The 27,950-nt window shown below is 40.2% G+C and overlaps 1 protein-coding gene across 1 annotated transcript in view; it reads left to right on the top strand.

Moving 5' to 3' along the window:
* Nucleotides 1-24,817, top strand: part of MTAP (methylthioadenosine phosphorylase) — a 52,603-nt gene extending 27,786 nt beyond the window's left edge. The window contains exons 6-9 of the mRNA XM_011930330.1: nt 16,111-16,350; nt 20,862-20,984; nt 23,293-23,343; nt 23,499-24,817. Of these exons, the coding sequence (XP_011785720.1) occupies nt 16,111-16,350; nt 20,862-20,984; nt 23,293-23,343; nt 23,499-23,537 (453 nt within the window). The 3' untranslated portion in view covers nt 23,538-24,817. The remainder of the gene's footprint in view (nt 1-16,110; nt 16,351-20,861; nt 20,985-23,292; nt 23,344-23,498) is intronic.
* Nucleotides 24,818-27,950: the final 3,133 nt, after the last annotated feature.

Here is a 27,950-nt window from a genome sequence, read left to right as displayed (position 1 = left end):
TGCTACTTATAATCCCAGGTTTGAAAGTCAGGTACAACTCAAAAGATCAGAAGTATTGTTAGAGATTAACTGCTTCATAAAACCTCCCTTATAAGTTAACTTAGAGAATATAAATACCTAAACATGTTAGTCATTCAGATAATGTTAACACCTGCATATAGAGAGTAGATGATTTCTTTTAGCATTTATGCTTTATCCTACATAATCACAGAAAACCCATTTCCTTATAGTTAACAGCAAGGGCACCTAAACTGAGGACACGGGGATGGGAGAAATATTTCTAGTCTCAAACAAGAATTTGGAATATAAAACTGAGTACTGAGGGAAGCCATTTCAGAGGTACCACTGCACATTGATTTTCTCTGACTTCTAGGGAAGTACGTTTTTTACTTGTTTAAAAAAAAAAAAAGTGGCAGGTGAAGTTTGTATATGTATGTATAGCATGTTTCTGGATAGTTACCCACAGAATGTATCAGAATTCTGCTAGTCTTCCTCTGAAGCACAGATCAGTCCCCATAATAAATTTGCTATCCTGGGGGAAATGGAGTATGAATAAAATTCTTGTCCACTTCAAAATGGGGGCAGCTTGGGAAGAAGTAGTCTCAGAAGACAGTATGCATGCTGGTATGAATCTGAGGTCGGTTCTCAGGCAAAATACAGTGACTTGGGGAACTAGGAGTAGAGGTAGGTGGGGGAAGCACAATGGAGCTATAGAGAGCACATGTAAATGTGGGTCTGTGGTGATAATTTCCAGTAATCCAAATTAGCCTCCCTTGAAGCCAAATTAATTCAGCTAAAGAACCCTACATAAAGACTGAGAAAATACTGGGGAAGGCAATTTAAGAAAATGGCAAAATAAGCATTCAGAAAGAAATGTTTAAATATTGTCCAAAAACATGAAGAGTAAATAGTGCTGCCAGTTGGAAATTTTCACTTTTAACATCCACATGATCTTTCATGTACTGATGGAATAGGACTGTCATGATGAATTGTCAAGTGGCAAGTAAGATACTCAGTGGTTGTACCATATTCTACCATTTATGTTAAAGTATGTATATATACAAAGAAGTAAGTATGTAAATATTTATATACAAATAAAATATTTTTGGAAAGTTAACAAAAAAGCTGGTAACTGGAAATGGGGAAGATGGCAGATAAGAGACAGGGCTGGCCGCCACGGTAGCTCACGCCTGTGATCCCAGCACTTTGGGAGGCCAAGGCAGGCAGATCACAAGGTCAGGAAATCAAGAACTTCGTGGCTAACATGGTGAAACCCTGTCTCTACTAAAAATATGAAAAATTAGCCAGGCATGGTGGCAGGCGCCTATAGTCCCAGCTACTTGGGAGGCTGAGGCAGGAGAATCGCTTGAACCCAGGAGGCAGAGGTTGCGGTGAGCCAAGATCGTGCCACTGCACTCCAGCCTGGGTGACAGAGACTCCAACTCCATTTAAAAAAAAAAGAAAAGAAAAGACAGGGCTAACATGCAGCTCCACATGGATGGACAGAATGGCATATGGAGACACTATGATCTTTTGTTCCAAGAACCAGGAACTTACCAGGAAAACCAAAAGAATTCAAAGATCCTTTGAAAGAAGTGGCACACCACTGCAAATTCTGCAAAACAGGCAAAAAACTGAGTTCCCAAAGTGTGAGTCGGGGAGAACCTACCTCTGAATACACATCCCCACTGGGGAAATCTAAAAATCCAGATCATGGAAGAAGAATTTAACCTTACCTAAAGATGAAACGGATTTAGGGGGTTATGTGAAATATGAAAGTAGAAGTAGCAGCGGGAAGTGCTTTGGATGTACTCCCAGTCTCCAGCTTGAGTCCAAGGAAGCCAGCCCTGACTATATCTCACAGTGGCCCTCAGGAAAGGCAGCCAGTGGAATTGGAGAGTGGTGGCAGGGCGAAGGAAGCTCCCAAATGAAATCGGTAGTGGTTTCAGCTGGGCACAGATTTTCTTGGGCAGAGTCCAGGGGACTAGTGGGAGCCGTGGCAGATACAAGTGAGTACGGGAGCTGCTGCCAATGGAGTGGGCAGACAGGAAGGGGTGAGGTCCAAAGGCCATGCTTGCTTTCCCAGTAGGGTAACTCACATCCTGGGGCAAGGTCTAAAGCAGGGCACTGCAGGAGTGAAACTAGTCTCACCAATTGCATAGTAGCTGGATGAGGCCTCTTGCTGCTGGCTATCCCCCACTACCCTGGTGAAGTTTATGATACAGCAGAGGCAGTCAAGATCCCCTCTGGAACTTAAACCCAGTGGCCTGACAAACCATCCCCACCCCTTAATTTCCCACAGTGGCTGCAGCAAGCCCTGACCAAGAAGAGTCTGAGCCCAGAACCACCTAACCCTGCCCCCACCTGATGATATTTCCCTACCCACCCTGGAAGCCAAACACAAAACATAGAAACTCTTTGGAGCTTTATTGCCCTGCCTATTGCCTGAGAAACCAAAATAGTTACCTTGGGCATCTTAGGGCAAGCTTAGAGCCCACTACTACTACTGCAGCTGGTGCTCTCTTGAAAACACCACCTCCTGGCTGGCAGTCAACTCAGGCCATTACAGCAACTCGTGAAAGAATAACCCTGATCCCAGGATGGAAAAGACAACACCTAATTTCACTGCCTGCAACATCCTAGCTAACCAGAGATCCTGAATGTGTGCACGTGACAACTTCACTGCTAGGATAAGCAGCATTCAAGAGAGCCAGCACACTAAACATATCTACAACCAATGACTCTCGCAGAGTTTACTTCACTTCCCTGCCACCTCTACCAGAACAGGTGCTGGTAGCCACAGCTTGGAGACCTGAAGATGGATCACATCACAGTACTCATTGCAGACATCCCCCAGCACCAGTCCAGAGCCTGGTAGCCTCAATGGGTGGCTAGACCCAGAAGAGCAGTAACAGTCACTGCAGTCCAGCTCTCGGGAGGCCCCATTCCTAGGGGAAAGGGGAGAGCCCACATCAAGGGATCACCCCATGGGACAAGAAAATCTGAACAGCAAGCCTTGAGTTTCAGCCTCTCCGCTGAAATAGTCTACCAAAATGACAAGGAACCAGAAAAGCAATTCTGGTAATATGACAAAATGGGATTCTGTAACACCCTCAAAAGATCACACCAGCTCCCTAGCAATGGATCCAAACCAAGAAGAAATCTCTGAATTGCCAGATAAGGAATTCAGAAGGTTGGTTATTAAGCTACTCAAGGAAATAGCAGAGAAAGGTGAAAACCAGCATAAAGAAATTTTAAAAAACAATACAGGATATGGATGAAAACTTCTCCAGAGAATATAAAGAAAAAATAAATCACAGATTCAGGAAATGAAAGACACACTTAGAGAAATACAAAATGCAGTGGAAAGCTTCAATAATAGACTAGAACAAGTAGAAGAAAGAACTTCAGAGTTTGAAGACAAGGCTCTTGAATTAACTGAATCAGACAAAGAAAAGGAATTTTAAAATGAACAAAGCCTTCAAGAAATTTGGGTTTATGTTAAACGGCAAAACCTAAGAATAATTGATATTCCTGCAGAATAGAAAAGTAAAAGTTTGGAAAACTTATTTGAGGAAAACTTTGTTGGCCTTGCTAAAGATCTTGACATCCAAATACAAGAAATCAAAGAACACCTGGGAAATTTATTGCAAAAAGATGATCAGGTAGGCACATATTTATCAGGCTATCTAAAGTCAAGATGAAAGACTTTTAAGAGCTGTGAGACAAAAACATCAGATAACCTATAAAGGAAAACATATCAGATTAATAGCAGATTTCTCGCAGAAATCTTAGAAGCCAGAAGGGATTGGAGTCCCATTTTTAACCTCTTGAAACAAAATTATTCTCGGCCAAGAATTTTGTATCCAGTAAAACTAAGCTTCACATGCTTCATAATTGAAGGAGAGATAGTCTTTTTCAGACAAACAAATGCTGAGAGAATTTGCCACTATTGAGCCAGCACTACAGGAAATGCTTAAGGGAGTTCTAAATCTTGAAACAAAACCTCAAAATACACCAAAATAGAATCTCATTAAATCGTAAATCTCACAAGACCTATAAAACAATAATACAATGGCAAAAGAACAACATCTTGGGGCAAAAACTAGCGTGATGAATAAAACAGTACCTCACATCCCAATACTGATGTCGAATGTACATGATCTAAATGCTCCACTTAAAAAAAGGTACGCAATGGCAGAATAGATAAAAATCTACCAACTAAGTATCTGCAGTCTTCAAGAGAGTCACCTAGCACACATGAACTCACATAAACTTAAGGTAAAAGGGTGGAAAAAGATATTCCATGCAAATGGAAACCGAAAGCAAGAAGGAATAGCTATTTTTATATCAGAAAAAAGCAGACTTTAAAGCAACAACAGTTAAAGCAAAGAGGGACATTATATAATGATAAAAGGAGTAGTCCAACAGGAAAGTATCACAGTTCTAAATATATATGCACTTAACACTTGAGCTCCCAAATATATCAGACAATTACTAATAGACCTAAGAAATGAGATAGATGGCAACACAATAATAGTGGGGGACTTAAGTACCCCACTGACGGCACTAGACAGGTCATCAAGACAGAAAGTCAACAAAGAAATAATGGATTTAAACTATAACCTAGAACAAATGGACTTGACAGATATGTATAGAACATTCTACCTAACAACTGCAGAATATACATTCTTTTCGTCAGCACATGAAACATTCTCCAAAATAGAACATATGCCACAAAACAAGTCTCAACAAATTTAAGAAAATCAAAATTATTTCAAGTAATCTCTCAGATCACAGTGCAATAATATTGGAAATTATCTCCACTCGAGGAATCCTCAAAACTATACAAATACATGGAAATTAAATAACTTGCTCCTGAATGATCATTAGGTCAACAATAAAGTCAAGATGGAAATTAAAATATTCTTTGAGCTGAATGATTATAGTGACACAACTTATCAAAACCTCTGAGATACAGAAAAAGTGGTGCTAATGGGAAAGTTCATAGCATTAAATTCCTACATCAAAAAGTCTGAAGGAGGACAAATCAACAATCTATGGTCACATCTCAAGGAACTAGAAAAACAAGAACAAACCAAACCCAAACCTGGCAGAATAAAAGAAACAGCAGAGATCAGAGCAGAACTAAATGAAATTGAAACAAAAAAATACAAAAGATAAATGAAACATAAATATTTGAAAATTTAAAATTGATAGACCATTAGTGAAATTAACCAAGAAGAGACAAGATCCAAATAAGCTCAATGAGAAATGAAACAGGAGATATTACAGCCAATACCACAGAATATAAAAGACTATTTAAGGCTACTATGAACACCTTTATGCACACAAACTAGAAAATCTAGAAGAGATGAGTAAATTCTTGGAAATATACAACCCTCCCCAATTAAATCAGGAAGAAACGGAAACTCTGAACAGACCAATAACAAGTAGCAAAATTTAAACAGTAATTTTAAAAAATTGCCAGCAAAGAAAGCATCTAAGACCAGAGGGATTCACAGCTGAATTCTATCAGACATTCAAAGAACTGGTACCAATCTTACTGAAACTATTCCAAAAGACAGAGAAAGCAGGAATCCTTTCTAATTCATTCCGTGAAGCCAGTATCCCCCTAACTACAAAATCAGAAAAGAACATAACAAAAAAAGACAACTACAGACCAATATCTCTGATGTACATTGATGCAGAAATCCTCAACAAATTACTAGCTAGCCAAATCCAACAGCATATGAAAAAGATAATACACTATGATCAAGTGGGTTTCATACCAGCCATGAAGGGATGGTTTAACGTAGGCAGGTCAATAAATGTGATACATCACATAAACAGAATTTAAAACAAAAATCATATGGTCATCTCAATAGATGCAGAAAAAGCAGTTGACACAATCCTGCATCTAGTTATAATTGAAACCCTCAGCAAAATTGGCATAGAAGGGACATACTTCAAGGTAATAAAAGCCATCTATGGGCCAGGCACAGTGGCTCACGCCTGTAGTCCCAGCACTTTGGGAGACCGAGGCAGGCGGATCACATGGTCAGGAGATCAACACCATCCTGGCTAACACAGTGAAACCCTGTCTCTACTAAAAATACAAAAAATTAGCCGGGTGTGGTGGTGCGCAGCTGTAGTCCCAGCTACTCGGGAGGTTGAGGCAGGAGAATGGTGTGAACCCAGGAGGCAGAGCTTGCAGTGAGCCAAGATCATGTCACTGCACTCCAGCCTGGGCGACAGAGTGAGACTCTGTCTCAAAAAAAAAAAGCCATCTATGACAAACCCACAGCCAATGTTATATGGAACAGGGAAAAGTTGAAAGCATTCCCTCTGAGAACTGAAACAAGACAAGATTCCCACTTTCACCACTTCTCTTCAGCATAGTACGGGAAGTCCTAGCCAGAGCAATTAGACAAGAGAAAGAAATAAAGGGTAAAAAATCGGTAAAGAGGAAGTCAAACTGTTGCTGTTCACCAATGATATGGTCATATACCTGGAAAACCCGAAAGACTCATCCAAAAAGCTCCTAGATAAATGAATTCAGCAAAGTTTCAAGATACAAAATCAATATACTCAAATCAATAGCACTTTTATACACCAACAGCAACCAAGCTGAGAATCAAATCAAGAACTCAACCTGTTCTATAACAGTTGCAGGAAAAAAAAGTAAAATGCCTAGCCAACGACATGAAAGATCTCTACAAGGAAAACTACAGAACACTGCTGAAAGAAATTACAGATAATACAAAAAAATGGAAACATCCCATGCTCATGGATGGGTAGAATTAATATTGTAAGAATGACCATACTGCCAAAAGCAATCCACAAATTCGATGCAATTTCCTTCAGAGTACCACCATCGTTCTTCACAGAAATATTAAAAAAAAAAAAAAAATCCTAAAATTTATATGAGACCAAAAAAGAGCCCATATATCCAAAGCAAGACTAAGTAAAAAGAACAATCTGGAGGTATCACATTACCTGACAACAAACTATACTACCACGCTATAGTTACCAAAACAGCATGGTACTGGTATAAAAGTAGGCATGTAGACCAGTGGAACAGAATAGTGTACCCAGAAATAAGGCCAAATATTTACAGCCAACTGATCTTTGAAAAAGCAAAACAAAAACATACACTGGGGAAAAGACACCCTGTTTAACAAAGGATGCAGGATAATTGGCAAGCCAGATGTAGAAGAATGAAACTGGATCTTCATCTCTCATCTTACATAAAAATCAATTAAAGATGGATCAAAGACTTAAATCTAAGATCTGAAACCATAAAAGTGCTAGAAGATAACATTGGAAAAACCTAGCTAGGCCTTGGCTTAGGCAAGCAGTTCATGATCAACAACCCAAAAGCAAATGCAACAAAAACTAAGACAAATAGATGCAATTTAATTAATCTAAAATGCTTCAGCACAACAACAAAAAATAATAATCAGCGGAATAAAGTGACCACCCACAGAAAGGGAGAAAATATTCGCAAACTGTGCATTCAATAGAGGACCAGTATCCAGAATCTACAGGGAACTGAAACAAATCAGCAAGGAAAAAAAAAAAAAAAACATTAAAAAGTGGGCTAAGTACATGAATAGACAATTTTCAAAACACATGGCCAATAAACATATGAAAAAATGCTCAAAATCACTAATCCAGGAAATGCAATTTAAAACCACAATGCGATACCACCTTACTCCTGCAAGAATGGCCATAATTTAAAAATCAAAAAATAATAGATGTTGGTGTAGATGTGGTGTAAAGGGAACACTTTTACACTGCTGGTATGAATGTAAACTAGTACAATGGAAAACCATATAAAGATTCCTTACAGAACTAGAAGTAGAACTACCATGTGATCCAGCAATCCCACTCCTGTGTGTCTACCCAGAGGAAAATAAGTCATTATATGAAAAAGACACTTGCACACAGATGTTTGTAGCAGCACAGCTTGCAATTGTAAAAACTGTGGAACCAACCTAAATGCCCATTGACCAATGAGTGAATAAAGAAAATGTGGTATGTATACAGCATGGGTGTGATGGTTAATACTGAGTGTCAACTTGATTGGATTGAAGGATACAGAGTATTGATCCTGGTTGTGCCTGTGAAGGTGTTGCCAAAGGAGAGTAACATTTGAGTCAGTGGGCTGGGAAAGGCAGACCCACCCTTAATGTGGGTGGGCACAGTCTAATCAGCTGCCAGCATGGCTAGAATATAAGCAGGCAGAAAAATGTGAAAAAAGGGACTGGCCTAGCCTCCCAGCCTATATCTTTCTCCTGTGCTGGATACTTCCTGTGCTCAAACATCAGACTCCAAGTTCTTCATTTTTGGAACTTTGACTGGCTCTCCTTGCTCCTCATCCTGCAGACGGCCTATTGTGGGACCTTGTGATAATGTGAGTTAATACTTAATAAACTCCCCTTTATCTATCTGTCCCATTAGTTCTGTCCCTCTAGAGAATCCTGACCTGTACAGATTTTAGTACCAGGACTGGTTATAGAGGAACAGAATATTAGTGATGGAGTTCTTTTGTTGGTATGGGGGTCTCTGGAGTTGGCTGCTTAATATGATTAGACCCATAGATGCTAAGGACTCTACTTCTAATAATATGGAGAACACCAATAGTCCTTGGCATGAACTGTTTAGAGAGTTATGCAAAATAAATACATTTGAGACTCCTGATTCATCATTCGTGAGAGGCAAGGACTCTACATCATACCTTTGACCATATGTGGAATCACCCTTAGTGACTCTGTACATAATAACTTTGACCATGTGTGGAGAACCAGGGAACATAATGAAGCCGGTTGGTTGCTCCTAAGTTCAGTGGACAAAGTGATGAAAGAAAATAGTGAACTCAGGGATTCTGTCTCCCAGCTCCAGAAGCAGATGCGGAACCTCAAATCTGCTAAGATTGCTCTGAATGAGAGTCCTATCTCCTGTAGAGAAAGAGCTGAAATTGTGGAAAAACAGACACAAGCTCTTATCATGTGCATGGCCGACCTGCAGTGAAAGGTATATGCACAGCCTCGCCAGGTGTCTACTGTTAAACTGAGAGCATTGATTGAAAACGAAGGGGCCCTGCAACTTCGAATTGGGATGTGTGGTAGGACCCTGATGAAGCTGGGGACCCTAAGTTTGAAAAAACTGATGAACCTTATTTTCCAGAAGAAGCAGCTTTCCCATCCCCAGAAGTGGCAACATTCCCTCCCTGACCTATGCTGCCATCAGCCTTTTCACCTTTGTCTGAGGAGATAAACCCTGTACGGCCTGAGGCAAGAGTGATGGCCTCCCCTGAGGCAGTTGCCAGGCAAGATAATGTTGATTCTTCTCAGGAGCCACCCCTAAAACCACCATTTGCTTCTAGACCTATAGCTGGACTGAAGTCCCAGCAGGCCCCTAGTGGTGAGGTTGAGATTGTGACCCATGAGGTGGTGCGCTACATTCAGAAAGAACCGCTTGAGTTTTCTGATTTATATAAACAGAAATCTGGAGAACAGGCATGGGAATGGATACTAATGGTGTGGGATAATGGTCGAAGGAACAATGGAGTTGGATCAGGCTGAATTTATTGATTTGGGCCCACTAAGTAGGGACTCTGCATTTAATGTTGCAGCTCTGGGAGTTAAAAAAGGTTCTAATTGTTTACTTGCTTGGTTAGCTGAAATATGGATTAAAAGGTGGCCCACTATGAACAAGCTGGAAATGCCTGATCTCCCTTGGTTTAATTTAGAGGAGGGGATCAAAAGGCTTATGGAAATTCGGATGATGGAGTGGATTAGTCACTTTAGACCTGTTCATCCCTGGTGGTCCAGAAAATATGCCCTTGACCAATGCCTTGCAGAAAGATTTGTGAGGGCAGCACTGGGATCTTTGAAGAGCCCTGTAATTGCTCTTCTCTGTATGTCAGATCTAACTGTGGGAACCATAGTCACTCAACTACAAAACTTAAATACAGTGGGAATAATTGGATTCCAAGGTGGCAGGGGCCATGGCAGCACTTAACCGTCAAAGGCAAAGTGGGCATAGCTACCATAATGGGTAGCAGAGGCAAAGCAGCAATCAGAATAGTCTGACTCGTGTAAAGCTCTGGCATTGGCTAATTAATTACAGCATTGCTAGAAGTAAAATTGATAGGAGGCCTACTGCGTTCCTACTTAATTTATATAAGGAGAAACTTCTAGGTCAAATGGACAAAAGACTAATTTGAATTATAAAAACAGAATCACAGCCCCTCAACCAATTTCTAGACTTTAGCTAGTTTACAGACCCAGAACCCCTTGAATGAAGGGGAGGCTGGGTCCCCTTGAGGAAGGACCCCACTATATTACCAACAATTTATGCTGTGAATCTTTCTCCCATCCTTCCCCAAGGAGACCTCCGACCTTTTACCAGGGTAACTGTGCATTGGGGAAAGGGAAATAATCAGACATTTCAGGGACTACTGGACACTGGCTGTGAGCTGACATTGATTCCAGGGAACCCAAAACGTAATGTGGTCCTCCAGTTAAAGTAGGGGCTTATGGAAGTCAGGTAATTTAATAGAGTTATAGCTCAGGTCTGACCTGCAGTGGGTCTTGGTGCCCAGACTCATCCTGTGGTCATTTCCCCAGTGCCAGAATGCATAACTGGCATAGAATGCAGAACATACTTAGCACCTGGCAGAACCCCCACATTGGCTCCCTGACTGGTCAGGTGATAGCTGTTATGGTGGGAAAGGCCAAATGGAAGCCCTTTGAGCCGCCTCTACCTAGAAAAATAGTAAAGCAAAAACAATAGCACATCCCTGGAGGGATTGCAGAGATTAGTACCACCATTAAGGACTTGAAAAACTCGGGGTGGTGATTCCTACCACATCCCCATTTAGCTCTCCCATTTGGCCCATAGAGAAGACAGATGGATCTTGGGGAGAGTGACAGTGAATTATAATAAGCTTAACCAAGAGATGACTCCAGATGCAGCTGTTGTACCAAATGTGGTTTCATTACTTGAGCAAATTAACACTTCTCCTGGTACCTGGTATGTAGCCATTGATTTGGAAATGCCTTTTCCTCCATTCCTGTCCATAAGGCCCACCAAAAGCAATTTGCCTTCATCTGGCAAGGCCAGCGGTATACCTTTACTGTCCTACCTCAGGGGTATATCAACTCTCCAGTTTTGTGTCATAATCTTATTCAGAGAGACCTTGATCGCTTTTTGCTTCCACAGGATATCACAATGGTCCATTACATTGATGACAGTATGCTGATTGGATCCAGTGAGAAAGAAGTAGCATACACACTGGACTTATTGGTGAGGCCTTTGCATGCCAGAGGACGGGAAATAAATCTGACTAAACTTCAGAGACCTTCTACCTCAGTAAAATTTCTAGGGGGTCCGGTGGTGTGGGGCCTGTCAAGATATTCCTTCTAAGGTGAAGGATAAGTTGCTACATTTGTCCCCTCCTACAACCAAGAAAGAGGCCTAGTGAGCCTATTTGGATTTTGGAGGCAATACATTCCTCATCTGAGTGCGTTACTCTGGCCCATCTATCGAGTGACCCAAAAGTCTGCCAATTTTGAGTGGGTCCAGAACAGGAGAAGGCTCTGCAACAGTTCCAGGCTGCTGTGCAAACTGTTGTGCCATTTGGGCCATATGACCCAGCAAATCCAATGGTGCTTGAGGTGTCAGTGGCAGATAAGGATGCTGTTTGGAGCCTTTGGCAGACCCCCATAGGTGAATTACAGTGGAGTCCTCTAGGATTTTGGAGCAAGGTACTGCCATCTTCTGCAGATAACTACTCTCCTTTTGAGAGACTGCCCTTGGCCTGTTACTGGACTTTGGTGGAAAGTGAACATTTGACTATGGGTCATCAAGTCACCATGCCACCTGAACTGCCTATCATGAACTGGGGGCTTTCTCACTCATCTAGCCATAAAGTGGGTTGTGCACAGCAGCATTCAGTTATCAAATGGAAATGGTATATATATATATATATATGACTAGGCTCAAGCAGGTCCTGAAGGCACATTGCTGTGCCCATGCATAGCCTCCATCCTTGCCACCTGGGTACTTTGGGCTCCTCCTACCTTTAAGTCAACAGGCTAAGAAGGGAATTACAGTGCTGGCTGGAGTGATTGACCCGGACTATCAAGATGAAATCAGTCTACTAATCCACAATGGAGGTAAAGAAGAGTGTGCATGGAATACAGGAGATCCATTAGGGTGTCTCTTAGTATTACCCTGCCCTGTAATTAAGGTCATTGGGAAACTACAACAGCGCAATCCAGGCAGGACTACAAATGACCCAGTTTCTTCAGAAATGAAGATTTCAGTCACTCCACCAGGAAAAAGACCACAACCTACTGAGGTGCTTGCTGAAGGCAAAGGGAATATAGAATGGGTAGTAGAAGGTAGTCATCAATACCAGCTACAACCCTGTGACCAGCTACAGAAATGAGGACTGTAATTGTCATGAGGATTTCCTCCTCCTCTTGTTAAACACATGTTTGTGCATGTATACAATTGTACTAAGAGAATATCTTCATTTTATTTTCTTTCTCCTTTATTATATGACATAAGATTTATTGACTTCACATCAACATTTAAATATTGCTAACTTTATGTAGTAGTATTTGGATTGGTGTTTGGTGCATTTCTAGTTGCGCAAAGGATAGTTGTACTATGTTAGGCATAATTATGACCTTATTATTGTCTTTATGATCTCAGGAGATGTGTATGGATTCATGTGGACTTGTGATGGTTAATACTGAGTGTCAACTTGATTGGATTGAAGGATACAAAGTATTGATCCTGGATGTGTCTGTGAGGGTGTTGCCAAAGCCCATTTGAGTCAGTGGGCTGGGAAAGGCAGAGCCACCCTTAATCTGGTGGGCACAATCTAATCAGCTGCCAGCATGGCTAGAATATAAGCAGGCAGAAGAATGTTAAAAGAGAGACTAGCCTAGTCCCCCAGTCTACATCTTTCTCCCATGCTTTATGCTTCCTGCCTTCCAACATCAAACTCCAAGTTCTTTGTTTTGGAAATTGGACTGGCTCTCCTTCTCCTCAGCCTGCAAATGGCCCATTGTAGGACCTTGTGATCATGTGAGTTAATACTTAATAAACTCCCCTTTATTAGTTATGTCCCTCTAGAGAACTCTAATACAATGGAATACTACTTAGCCATAAAAAAGGAACAAAATTATGGCATTTGCAGCAACCTGCATGGAGTTGGAGACCATTATTCTCAGTGAAGTAACTCGGGAATGGAAAACCAAATATCATTATGTTCTCATTCGTAAGTGGGAGCTAAGCTATAGGGATGCAAAGGCAGAAGAATGATATAATGGGGCCGGGCGCGAATGGGGCCGGACGCGGTGGCTCACGCCTGTAATCCCACCACTTTGGGAGGCCGAGGTGGGTGGCTCAGGAGGTCAGGAGTTCAAGACCAGCCTGGCCAAGATGGTGAAAGGGGTCTCTACTAAAATACAAAAAAATAAAATAAAATTAGCTGGCCATGGTGGCGGGCACCTGTAATCCCAGCTAATCAGGAGGCTGAGGCGGAGAACTGCTTGAACCTGAGAGGCGGAGGTTGCAGTGAGCCAAGATCACGCTAATGCACTCCAGCGTGGGCAACAGAGTGAAACTCCATCTCAAAAAAAAAAAAGAACAATATAATGGACTTTGGGGCCTCGGGGGAAGTGGGAGAGGAGGATCAGTGATAGAAGACTACACATTGGGTACAATGTACATTTCTTGGGTCACAGGTGCATCAAAATTCCAGAAGTCACTACTAAAGAACTTATACATATCACAATAAACCACCTGCTCCCCAAAAACTATTGAAACAAAAAAAAAGCCTGGTAATAGTGGTTTCCCTTGGGAAGGGACAGTGGTTTTCCTTGTACTATTTAAGTTTTGTACCATGTACAAATATGTGTTCCAAAAGCAGTGTTACTTCTATTCATTTTAGGAGTTAATATGAAAGTCCTGACATAAAATCTATTTAGGCTGGTGATCTAATATTGCTAGTTCCTTGGTGAGGGTTGTGGTAGTTTCACTACCACATCCGTCTTTTTAGTAGTTCACAGTGGTTACACAAAGTAAGAAAATGAAATCATCTTAACCTCAGACCTGGACCTGGACCCTGCATTTGATATTTTTTGCTATCTTAAGATAGTGTTAGCTGTTCTTAAAGGAATGCAAAATGCTGGTTCAGGTGGCTGACACATATTCATAGCCTCCATTTCTTCCTCCTCCTCACAAGCATGGTACCTATCTCCCAAAGTGCCAGAGTGAGGATGAGGATTTGTCAAGAGCCATTCATTTCTAGAAGCACTCTGAACTTTAGCCAAGGCATACAACTCAGTTATTTGGGATTTTTTTTTTTTTTTTTTTTTTTTTGAGGCGGAGTCTCGCTCTGTCGCCCGGACTGGAGTGCAGTGGCCGGATCTCAGCTCACTGCAAGCTCCGCCTCCCGGGTTTACGCCATTCTCCTGCCTCAGCCTCCGGAGTAGCTGGGACTACAGGCGCCCGCCACCTCGCCCGGCTAGTTTTTGTATTTTTAGTAGAGATGGGGTTTCACCGTGTTAGCCAGGATGGTCTCGATCTCCTGATCTCGTGATCCGCCCGTCTTGGCCTCCCAAAGTGCTGGGATTACAGGCTTGAGCCACCGCGCCCGGCCCTATTTGGGATCTTTAAAGACCTTATTGAACCAGCGGGATCTTTAAAGACCTTATTGAACCAGCAGGAGTGGGCTTAGTATGTCTTAATTTTGGGGGGGGAAAGGAGGTGGGGTAGAGATTTAGACTTTTGCATTTGTAACATATACTTTTTAGGGAAAAGTGTTAATTAAGCAAAATTTTATTTTCAGCATTTATAAGATAAACATGATGTAGCATCAACTGTTCATTGTCCATAGCTTGCTAAATTTTGAGTTGCCAAGACTCTTGTTAAAATTCTGTTTCCCACTGCAATGGCATAGTGTAAGTTATTTTTTAAGGAAATAAGTTAATTTGTTTATGTGATGAGCACACGTGCAGGTGAGACTTTGCCCAGATTGGAGACTTTGACTTTGAGTCACTCCACTTTATTTATAGAGTTTCCCAGGAAGGTTAGCCAAATATGTGTAGAAGCTGCCAGTATTAATAATTGTTAGAAGACCAGCTTAGTGCATACAGCGTACCTGGCATGCTTCTCTACTTGTGTATACCTTAGTACATTTAATCTTCCTCATACATTTGAGTTATGCGATATCATTATTCTCAGTTTACACTTGAGAAAACTAAGGCATACAGAGATGATTTTTCAACAGTGCTTCAGTAAGTTAACAGTTAAGTTGAAAAGACTATTTTTTTTTTCATTTAAAGGAAATATTGAAGCATAAGCTAAGAAAAAATGAAGGTAATTAATAACTTGAAGATTAGATGTGAAGTATTAAATAAAACGCTGGAGAAAACGATCAGACTTTTCAATGATGTTTCTAAAAACCCATGCCTAACCTTGCTGCTAAAGGAATTCCAAGATGTTTATCCCTGAACAGAAAAACAATCAGCACAAGTCTGTGGAAAGGCAGTAGGCAAAAGAGAAATCACTTTCTAACCAGAAAAAGCTTTTACAGAAGTCTTCAGATTCTGTATTTTTAAAAGTAATGAGAATTAGCTTTTCAGGAACCTGGAAATAGAACTCAACACACCTGTTTGAGAAGATGAGCGATGAGAGGCATCTTAGCTTAGCCTGCGAGGTTGAAAGTTAAGACTCAAGTCTGTATTCTCAAACCAGCTTAGTCTCTTAAAGTTGTTAAGAAGCAGATGAGATTAAAGCATATAAACAAATGCCTGGTGAGTACAAAGAGCTCGGTGCTCACTTGTGTAGCTATTAGTTTCTATATGCAAAGGGCTGGGGAAACAAGAGGATTATGTAAATGAGAAAGGGTCCAGGAAACACCCTTCCGTGGTCCTCTTCTGAGAGCCTGGCAGATAGTAGGCATTTATTATGGTGACAAATCATCTTTAAGAAATCACCTTGTTAAACATTGGGGGGAAATGCAGCCTTAAGTTGTGCATATGCTTGTATGTTTTGAAGTTTCTGGTTTTTCTTTTCTAGGTTCTTATAGAGACTGCTAAGAAGCTAGGACTCCGGTGCCACTCCAAGGGGACAATGGTCACAATCGAGGGACCTCGTTTTAGCTCCCGGGCAGAAAGCTTCATGTTCCGCACCTGGGGGGCGGATGTTATCAACATGACCACAGTTCCAGAGGTGGTTCTTGCTAAGGAGGCTGGAATTTGTTATGCAAGTATCGCCATGGCAACAGATTATGACTGCTGGAAGGAGCATGAGGAAGCAGTAGGTGGAATTCTCTTCTGAGCACATATAGCATGGGTTTCTGGGTGCCAGTAAGAGGATGTCTTAACTGTTTGTTTCTATTAAATTAGTTTCAGAAAGTGCCTTTCTACAAGGTTTTAAGTTGTCAACATTTTCTGTAGTTCCTATTGGAAGGTAAGAACAAAGATCATAGGAAAGAAAGAGACACTTTTACCCAAGGATTAATAGTGAATAGTACATTGTAGGCATGTAGATGTGTTGAGAATCATGCTATGACTTGGTCCTTATTTTAAGGATAAAGGTGTATTTTGATTGCCAACCTCTTCTGCTGTGCTACTTTTTGTTTTCAAGAAGGAAAAAAAATCTATAACTTAACCCTTTCCTCATGAGAGGGCTGTATGTTCACATCCATCTATTTAACCTACCGTGGCTGAATACTATGTTCAGCATAGAAATGTGACAGCAAATAGACAAGTCCTTAAGGAGACAACATTCTGTTAATGGAGATAGAAGTTAAGCAAACCAATATAAGAAAGCTAACGGTTATAAAGAAATAGAATGGCGAGGTACAAGGGTACAGTAGGTCAACTGAATAGAGTTGACCAGACCAAATATTTGAAGTATGAGAAGCCTTCCTGTTTTAAGTGTGATGGGCAAGAAGGGCATGATTGAGTAGAGTGGAAAGGAGGGAGACCGGGGAGAAGGGAGAGAGAGGAGGGATGCGATACAGCCGGGCCAGGCCTTATAGACCATGGAAAGGGTTTCAGATGGAAGTTTAGTGAGGGGTTCAGGCAGAGAAGGCAGCAGGATCCAGCTGGAATTTGAGGACACTGGAACAATGTCAGCTTCTAAAACAAAACAAAACTTGAAACATCTGTGTAAGTACAGGGTGGAATATAATGAATTCCAGGTACCCATCACTTAGGTTCCACAATTAGCCATGGCCAATCTTGTGTCATAGGTACGTCTCTACCTAATTCTCTCTCCCCTGCCCTCATTGTGAAGTAAATATTTTCCTAAAAGGTCTTTTTAAAATTAAGTTATAACCATGCCATCATTGTACAAAAATAGTGATATTGATTTCTTAATATAATCAAATATTCAGACTATTCCTTTTTCCTACTGTCTCATAATTTTTAACAATTTGATCAAATCAGAATCCCTTACAATCCATATATTGTATTTTAATGATATACCTCTTGTCTCTTTTAATCTGATTTTCACCTCTTTCTCTTTTTATTCCTTGTATTACTTGAAGAAACTAGATCATTTGTCCTGTCATTTATCTCATTTTAAGATAAAGAAAGGGACAAAACTGCAGTCACTTTTGAAGTAAGGAAAACATTTAGGGGTGACCTTTCTGAGCACATTTAGGGTAAGTGATGTCTCCAAAGAGGACTAATATTGTACCACGGTTTTAGAGAGTTGTTTGTTTTACTATCTAATTTCACATAAAGTGGGGTTAGGTCTTTTTGCCACCTGTCCATCCATGTGTACAGTGTTTTGGGTCGTAGATGAACACAGGTTCTTTGTTTTTCATGAATTCCTTATGATGACTCCTCAGTGTAATAGACTGTTTGCTTAGTACTAGGATGCCTTTTATGTAAGAGATTTGCAAATTCTTACATTAAGTCACAACATAATATCTTATTTGGCAGCTTTGGTAACCTAAAGAACAACTCAGCCTCGTAATGTCAAGAAGCTGCTTCCAATTAATAGGAAACTCCAGCCCCTGCCACACCCTGAGAGCGGTTTGCTTCCTGCCTGTGGCTTTCTGCTCAGTCTAATAACATATGTCTCCTCCTTTGTAGAACCGGCAGTGATTTCCTTTAGTAGCCAAAGGATGTTGGGGAAATAGTCAGCTGGAGCGACTTTATTGAAAAGCAGAGAAATTAAGCTCTGTAAATGGAAAGGCTTGAAGATAGTGTTAAATGCCACAAGGAGGACCCACATAAAGATGGCATTATTTCAGCCAATCGTGTGTATCTTTGTGCTTTGTGCAGATGTGCAGCCTGGCGTGGCAAGAAGGATTTGGAGTTTTCTAAACTCATCTTCAGATTCTAGTTGCTCCATTTTCTTGTCACATTGGGCAAGTTATTTCACTTGTTTACTCTTCTGTAGAATGAAGCCAGGGCTCTGGGTGAGGAGTGGAGGTTGTTTAGTCATTGTTTAGTCAGTTAGACCTTGAAGGATTACTGGAATAATTAAACCAAATGATATATGTAAAACAACTGGTATAATGCTGGCTCATAAGAGGGTGGTCATCAGACGGTGACTCTGATGGAGTGGGGGGCCCGAGAAGTGGGTAGTGTCTGGGAAAGGCATTTGAACTGCACCTTGAACAGAGGGTTTATTGTGGGAAGGATGTTTTGGGTGAAGCCCAACAGCTGGAACAAAGAAAAGGGAGGTCAGTATCTATACAGAAATAACCAGTCACAGGAAAAATATATAAGGAAATAAGTAAACACAAGGCAAATTTCTTGGATGCTTCATGTCTCTGCATTCAAAGACTTAGCTTAAAATATATCATTTACATGTACCTGGCAGATACCCAGCCTGTCACTGCTTTGTGTTCCCATAGTAGTGCAGACTCCCCTCTGCTGCAGTCTTCATCATTTTTTCCTATACACATCTTGGTGTTTGTGGGTGGGGTCTGGACTATACTTAAGGAAATAGAAAGGTGTAATCCTTGTGTTCCTGAATGTTGGATTTCTTTGAAGCATAGGAAAGCATGTCAAATACTCTATCTCTGATGGTAATTTTATATTCACTTTCTTCAACTTTTTCTTATGAAGCTAGTTTAGTCATATACAGAAGTAGCCAATAGCACAAGCTTCCATGAATTCAGCATCTAGCTTCAACCATTATATTAACTTACAACCAATATGAGTATGACTCTATCAATAATTTTATCCATAAACACTTCAGGAGGTATCTAACATGAGCACATTATCATTTTCATTCTCCAATAATAATTCTTTAATATACCCAGCCAAAATTTAAATTTCTTGTTAAATGCCTTAAATTATATTTTTGGTTGCAAGCTTTTTATGAAGGAACCAGACCGTTTGTCCTGTTGAGTTTCCCACAGTCTGAATTGCTGAAATTGTCTCCTTGGAGTAGTTTAATAGGCTTCTCTGTCCTCTGTCTTGTCTATAAATTGGTAGCTAGATTTAGATATTTAATCAGATTCAGGTGTCTTAAGGTAGCATTTTATTTTTTCGTCAGGAAGCACATAATGAGTGGTTTATTTGGGATTTTGTTTGTTTGGTTCTGTTTGTGATGTTAGCAGCCAATCCATTAATTCACTGGGAGCCATAAAAATGGTGGTATTTTAATTTCATAATATTTTTCTTTATTACTGGAATAATTTTCTAAGGAGAAACATACTTCTGTTTGGTTATCCAGTGTAGCAACAGTTTTAACATTGTAATCCATTTGACTGTGGACATGAAGAGAACAGCCACATCTTTCTAGACCATACTAACCCATTATACATCTGAGATATTTTCTCAGATACCATATTGAAATCTGTATTAGTCTGTTATCTCATTGCTATGGAGAAATACCTAAAACTGGGTAATTTACAAAGAAAAGAGGTTTAATTGGCTTATGGTTCTACAGGCTGTATGGGAAGTGTGATGGTGGCATCTGCTCAGCTTCTGGGGAGGCCTCAGGAAACTTCCAATCATGGTGGAAGGCAAAAGGAGAGTGAGGCATCTCACATGGTGGGAGCAGGAGCAAGAGAGAGTGAGAGGGGAGAGGTGCTGCACACTTCTCAACAATCAGATCTCACAAGAACTCACTATCAGTAGAACAGCACCTGAGGATGCTGCTAAACCATTCATGAGAAATCCAACCCCATGATCCAACCACCTCTCACCAGGCCCCACCTCTGACAGTTTGACATAAGATTTGGTGAGGACACAGATCCAAACGATATCAGAATTCATCAGTGCTTTTCAGAGATGTCACTGAGCTTCTCCAGGACCTCCCTAGGTCTCCTAGGACTAAGACCATCTTGATGAATGCAGAACTTGAACTCAGGGGTTTAAATGTAGAATAAAAAGACTTCACAAGTCATGTTTTTCTTACTCTGTCTGGACTGTTGTAACAAAATACCACAGCATGGGTGGCTTCTGAATAACAGAAGTTTATTTTTCACATTTCTGGAAGTTGAGAAGTCCAAGATCAAGGGACTGGCACATTTGGGGTCTAGTGAGAGCCCACTTTCTCATAGACAGCTATCTTCTCACTGGAACCTCACACGGTGGAAGGGGCCCTCGAAGAATGGCACTGGGGCCTCTTTTGTAAGGTCATTAATCCTATCCAGGAGGACTCTGCCTTCATGACCTAATTGCCTCCCAAGTGCCCAACCTCCAAATCCCCTACATTGAGGATTAGGTTTCAACAGATAAATTGAGGGGACACAAAACATTTAGACTATAGCAAGGCTGGAACTCAGAAAAATGTTTTATGACAAGCAGTGGAATTTTAAGTTCTAGTAACCTCCAGTGCTGTTGTTTCTCTAGGTTTCGGTGGACCGGGTCTTAAAGACCCTGAAAGAAAATGCTAATAAAGCCAAAAGCTTATTGCTGACTACCATACCTCAGATAGGGTCCACGGAATGGTCAGAAACCCTCCATAACCTGAAGGTAAGTGTCAGCCATGTACAAACAGGCATGTCTGTAGACTCTCTATTCTTTTCTTATGTGCATTTCACCTTTGGTCCTCATGTATTTTATGCCAGCCTAGATGTTTTCAACAAGTTTTTGTGACATCTACTACCATACTAACCACTTGTGAAATTGAGTAGTCATATTTTCTGGCTGGTAATGCAAGACCATTGCGAGAGTTTTTTTATCTAGTGTATCAGATCCTTCACATTGTCCTGCTCTGTAGTATCCCTAAGTCTTACTTCAGAAAATTGATAGTGCTTTCTCTGCATATTGCTTACATTGTTGACAAAGCTATTTTCTCTTTGGCAGATCCATTCAAATTTGTGGCAATCCTTTAAAGCCAAAACTCTGACAATAGTACCAAAATGGTGCCAGAAAATATCTGCTTAAGGTTAATCATGCATCAAACTAAACAGTAATTAACGATACATCTGGGATGTTTGTAGATTGATAGCTTTCCAACTCTAGTATTAATTCTCAGAATATAATTTAAACTAACTGATAAACTCAGAGTTGCATGATTTTTGTGTGGGCACTTTGTGACTCTTCTTAACCACACAGGGAAAGAATTGCCTCAAACTGATCAGATACTGCATTCCCCTACTATCCAAAGAGGACCATACCTCGAAGTCTCCTAGAATACACCTGTAGTTTTGGGTCTTCTGGCGGTGGTGGAGAGAGGATTTGAAAGGTTGATCTAAGCCCTCCCTACCTGAATTACCACCTAGGAGCTCTGGAATAAGAGAGCCACAGTTTTAGTATAATGAGGATGTTGTATGGTAGTAAGTGACTTGCCAATCACTGGGCATGGCGGAGCCTTGATTTGTAATGTTTGCTGATTTACATAGTACAAGTGCTCCAGTACGGCCAATTTCACACTACTAATGTGAAGCCACTGACGAGTTGAGAAGTGATACACATAGCTCTTGCAAGCTGGTACGAACAGGATCCAGCACACCACTGTAACTAAGGTGTCTCTCAGCAGTTAGGACTGACAGTCAGGAATGCTGGAATTTGTAGTTTATCTTCCCTACTAAGAAACAAATCCATTGGTTTCAACACTGTATACCTAGGAGCTAAATGTTATTTAATGAATAAATGATATCCCCTTTCCCCCATGAAGTGTTTTATCATAATAGAGATGCAGGAAACCCTTGTTATTAGAATTAAAAGGGAAAAAATACATTTGAGTGCAGTCAAGTAGCACAACTGGAGCTTGCATAAAAAACGCATGTTGGTTTGCCAGAAATGTGACTCGTACTATTATTAGCAAAATGTCATAGAAGTTTGCTTGTTTGTTTGTTTGAGACGGAGTCTCATTCTGTCACCCAGGCTGGAGTGCAGTGGCACGATCTCAGCTCACTGCAACCTCCGCCTCCCAGGTTCAAGCGATTCTCTTGCCTCGGCCTCCTGAGTAGCTGGGATTACAGGCACGCACCACCACGCCCAGCTAATTTTTGTATTTTTAGTAGAGACGGGGTTTCATCATGTTGGTCAGGCTGGTCTTGAACTCCTGACCTCATGATCTACCCACCTCGGCCCCCCAAGGCGCTGGGATTACAGGCGTGAGCCACTGTGCCCGGCCTAGTTTATTTTTTTTAAGTCTCCCAACTGACCCCACTTTGACCATAGTCTTTCAAAAGCTTGAAGTTAATTTCTCAAGTAATATATTTACTGTTTTAGCTTTATTTTTAAGTAAAAATGCTTGGAGAGTAGAAATCAGTGTTCTCCTTTCCTGGAGCTTCTGAAATTGTGTGGTTTTATTTGTATGCATTTTTAAAGAGGCTTAGTTTACATAGCTTTCATCGGATTTTCAAAGGGGGTTATGAGAGAGAGAGAGAGAGAAAGAGAGAGAGAGAGAGAGATAAATATATATATAGAGAGAGAGAGAAAATTAGGAATTCCTGCTCTAGACAAAACTGAGAATCTTGGCCTTCATTCTGTAGCATTAAGGAACACCATACTAATAATCCCTTATTCTGGGGTAGTATTTTTAGTCCTCTAAGCACTGAAATATATATCATTCATTCACTCACTAAGTCATTTCAGAAACACTTAGCACCTACTATATGTCAAGGTCTGGTTTGCAAAGTTAAAGACTTGTGATGATGATCCTATGGTGTTTGGAGATACAGACACATAAAAATTTCAATGATTTCTTACAGTGGGATAAGGATAAGGGATAGAGGTTGCATAAACAATAATCCAAGCCGGGAGTTGGTGTGGCAATAAGTGATTATCAGAACAATGCTCTGAGATAAGCATTATTAACCTCACTTTACAGGAAAGGGAGGTGAAGAACCAAGAGTTTAGAGTACCTAAAGTTCCACATCTGGTTAGTGAACTTGAAAATTATCTGTAGAATTTATTTAAAGTGTATGTTTCCTGAGTCCTCACTTTGATCTAGAAAATCAAAATCTGTTTTTTTAAACAAACATCTCAGTAATTACGCCCACATGTGAGTATCACTGCCTCCTTTCTTCCTTTCAGAATATGGCCCAGTTTTCTGTTTTATTACCAAGACATTAAAGTAGCATGACTGCCCAGGAGAAAAGAAGACATTCTAATCCCAGTCATTTTGGGAATTCCTGCTTAACTTGAAAAAAATATGGGAAAGACATGCAGCTTTCATGCCCTTGCCTGTCAGAGAGCATGTTGTAAGAAAGACAAGACATTGTGTGTATTCGAGACTCCTGAATGACTTGGACAACTTCAAAATACAGAAGAAAAGCAAATGACCAGTAAACGTGTGGGAAAAAATATTACATTTTAGGGGCAAAAAAACCCACCATTATCTTCTCCCCCTATTAAATTTGCAACAATAAAAGGTGGAGGGTAATCTCTACTTTCCTACACTGCCAAAGAATATGAGGAAGAAATGGGACTCGTGGATTATTTATTGATGGCGACTGTAAATTGGTACAGTGTTTCTGGAGGGCGATTTGGTAAAATGCATCAAAAGACTTAAAAATACTGATGTACTTTGTGCTGGGTACTCTACATCTAGGAATTTCTCTTTAAAACCATATCAGAGATACATACAAAGAATTACATATAAAGAAGGGTGTTTAATAATGATAGTTATAATAACAAATAATTAAAACAATCTGAATACCCAGCAATTGGAGGCAAATTATGTCTTAGTTATAATTAGATTGTGAATCAGCCAACTGAAAATCCTTTTTGCATATTTTAATGTCCTAAAAATAAAAAGACATGGTTGCTCTATATATGAAATGAAAAAAGGATGTGGTAGCATTTTATAGTACTAGTTTTGCTTTAAAATGCTGCGTAAATATACAACAAAACTAGAAAGAAATATATATATAATCTTGTTATTGTATTTAGGGGAGGGATACTGGGATAATTTTTATTTTCTTTGAATCTTTCTGTGTCTTCACATTTTTCTACAATGATTATAATCAAATAGTAAAGTTGTTGTAAAAATAAAAATAGATTTAGAAAGATCCAGTTCTTGAAAACATTGTTTCTGGTAATGAAGCAGAATTTAAGATGGTAACATTAAGGTGAATGTCATTTAAGGGAGTTACATCTTTATTCTGCAAAAGAAGAGGATCAATGATTTCTGTACAGTCAGAACAATACTTGGGTTTGCAACAGCTTTCTGAGAAAAGCTAGGTGTTTAATAGTGAGATAGTCTAAAAGTTAAACTATTTAAAAGACTAAAGGCACATTTTATGGTGTCTGATATTTTAAAAAGTTATGTTTGATTCTCCCTTTTATGAGTTAAATTATTTTACACGAGTTGGTGATTTTTGCTTTTTAATAAAGTGGACGCTTGCTTTTTTAACTCTTTTTTATTGTTAATTTTATAAAAATGCTTTTTGTTTTCTTCAGGTTTTTATCATGGGGAGATATTTTTCCTCAGAATTATTTTCTTTTCACTGTAGACTCTTATAGGATACTTAAGGATCAGGATACAGAACCTTTTATTTAAAGAGTTTGTAAAGTCAATGTGTTTGTTTGTGTCTATGAGATTGACTTCAAGATAATAAGCTGCTGATTGTAAACAAAACAGTTACTCTCCAGGATTAATCTGAGTCATTAGTGTGAGCCATTTGGGTCAAGTATGATTATGACCCTTGGATTCCCTCATGTAGTATTAAATTTCAACTCTGGTTATCCATTAGCAATCCGTAGAGAACTTAAGGAATCTGAACCCAGGCTTCTCTAGCTCTGTAACCTGTGCTTGTTTTCGCTACAATATGATACATAGATGGTACTTTACTTTTCCTCATTCTTAGTAGGTGTCTGAATGTCAGGGCAAAAATATGGGCATTTTTCCTGCTGTGTTCAGAAAGTACAGTTCTCTCCAACTTGCAGAGGTACTTTTCTTGATTAAATAGCCTTCTCTAGCAACATCATTTTCAGACTAACCAAATGAATGCAGTATAGTCTTTTCTTTCACCCAATCATTCACGCCCTATGCAAAGCCAATATAATTTTCCTCATACCTTATGCTTGAGGATATTGTTGAAGAACACTTCCTGGAACACTTCTCACTTGTGATGCTGTACTAGTTTTTTTAATTATTATTAAAGTTAGTATATTAAGTGAACACCATGGTCAGTTGTGAGCATTTTGGTTTCCCCAAAGGATGAATGGTGAGCATCATGAGAAGCTGTAGTTTAGTGACTTAGCCCTTATTGATTAATAGATTTACATGTACATAGAAGTCTTTGTTGGCATTATAATCTGCTGTTGTGTTTGGCATTGATTTTCATGGTTTTGAGAATGACATCCTGGCCCTGTGGTCCCCGAGGGTCATAGTCCTTATGACCTGGCCCCTGTTCACTGCCCCCTTCATTAGCATGAGTCGCTATGCAGGGCCAGAGGTAGCTACTATGGCTTGTTTCAAGGAAGAAAACTCCGGGACAGTGGCACCCTCAGGAGCGGAGGACAGCGAACTTCCCTGAAGAGGGAGTGACTAAGGTAACCCCCAACCTGCCCTGAGCCAGCCACCCTGCAGGTGCCATGTGAGCCTGCTTTGGCATCCACAGGATGCTCCTGGAGCCTCTTCTCTGGCTGTTACCTCAGGGGCATGGTTGTGGCCACACCAACACCTATTTTCCAAATAATTATTCATTCTTGTGACAGTGGCCTGAACATGTTTTTCACTTTCTCAACAAGCATTTAGCCAGCACTTATCCAGTGAAACAATTTGATAAAGTTTCGAGGAGCATCTGCTGGGTTAGGAAGTCACAGACTGAGGAGTTTGTGCCACAATTTCTAGAGTCCCTCCTTGATGTCGTTTGGCTGTGTCCCCACCCAAATATCATCTTGAATTGTAGTTCCCATAATCCCCACATGTTGTGGGAGGGACCCAGTGGGAGGTAATTGAATCATGGAGGTGGTTATCCCCACACCGCTGTTCTCATGATAATGAGTTCTCGCAAGACCCGTTGGTTTTATAAGGAGCTTTTCCCCCTTTTGCTCAGCACTTCTTCCTGCCATCATGTGAAGAAGGACGTGTTTGTTTCCCCTCCCACCAAGGTTGTAAGTTTCCTGAGGCCTTCTCAGCCATGTGGAACTGTGAGTTAATTAAACCTCTTTCCATTATAAATTACTCAGTCTTGGGCAGTCCTTTACAGCAGTGTGAGAACAGACTAATACACTCCTCATATGTTTTGAAGATTGTTGCACCTTGGAACACCAGTGTTCACGGAATCCGGCTCAATATATGTATTGGCCCAGCAAGGCAAAGAACTGAAGTTTCAACATGGAAGAACCTATGTTGTCCTCATAATAGTATAGAATAATTCAAGATAGGCTAGAAGGACAGCAGTGAATGAAGACCGTGGAAGAAAAGAAGGAATGCCAAAGATGGAGGAAATCTACCAAGACTAGAAGGGTAGTCCAGAGGAAGCCGTTTCAGGGCCTGTTGCCAGCTGTGCCTTTGAGAACCTCGGGATCTGGAAGAATGAGGGGAATTGCTTCAGAAAGACAATTTCAGCATGCATTATTTCTTTGTTTTGGAGATTCACTCATGTTGTTGCATGCACCTCTAGCTTGTGCCCTTTTTATTGCCTAGTAGTATTCTGTCATATGCCTATCTTACAATTTGATTTTCTGTTCACCTGTTGATGAATGTTTGAATTGTTTCCATTTGAGGAATTTTACGAATAAAGCTGCTATAAGCATGAAATTACAAGTCTTTTTGTGAACATATTTTCACTTATGCAAATGCCTACACTCCCACCAGTAATTTTTTTTTTTTTTTTTTTGAGACAGAGTCTCGCTCTGTCGCCCAGGCCGGAGTGCCGTGGCCGGATCTCGGCTCACTGCAAGCTCTGCCTCCTGGGTTTATGCCATTCTCCTGCCTCTGCTTCCCGCGTAGCTGGGACTACAGGCACCCACCACCTCGCCTGGCTAGTTTTTTTGTATTTTTTAGTAGAGACGGGGTTTCACCGTCCCACCGGTAATTTACAAGAATTCTTGACAAAGCTTGGTATTGTCAGCGTTTTTAATTTTAGCCATTCTGTTGGGTCTATTTTGATATCTCACTGTGGTTTTGATTTGCATTTTTCTGATTGAAGATGTTGAACTTCTTTTCATGTGCTTATTGGCCATTCACATATTTTGTGAACTATCTGTACAAATATTTGTATTAAAAAATTAGATTGTTTTGTTTTATTGAATTGTAAGAATTGTTTATTCTGGATATACTCTTTTTCAGATATATGTATTGTGACTATTCTTAGTCTTTAGCTTGCCGTTTCATTTTCTTAATGATATCTTTCAAAGAACAAGTGTTTCATTTTGACGAAGCCTAGTTTATCAATTTTTTTTTATGGTTAGTGCTTTTTGTGTATTCCAAGAAATCTTTGCCTACTGATTGAATTACCTGTGTGCCCTTGTCAAAATCAATTTACCGTTTATCTATGGATCTGGATGATCTATTTATGTCATTTATCTATGTGT

The sequence above is a fragment of the Colobus angolensis genome, unplaced genomic scaffold, assembly GCF_000951035.1.
Source record: "Colobus angolensis palliatus isolate OR3802 unplaced genomic scaffold, Cang.pa_1.0 Scaffold86, whole genome shotgun sequence".
Taxonomy (NCBI): Eukaryota; Metazoa; Chordata; class Mammalia; order Primates; family Cercopithecidae; genus Colobus; species Colobus angolensis.
Note: the sequence above shows the minus strand (reverse complement) of the source record. Positions and strands in the feature narration are given on the sequence as shown.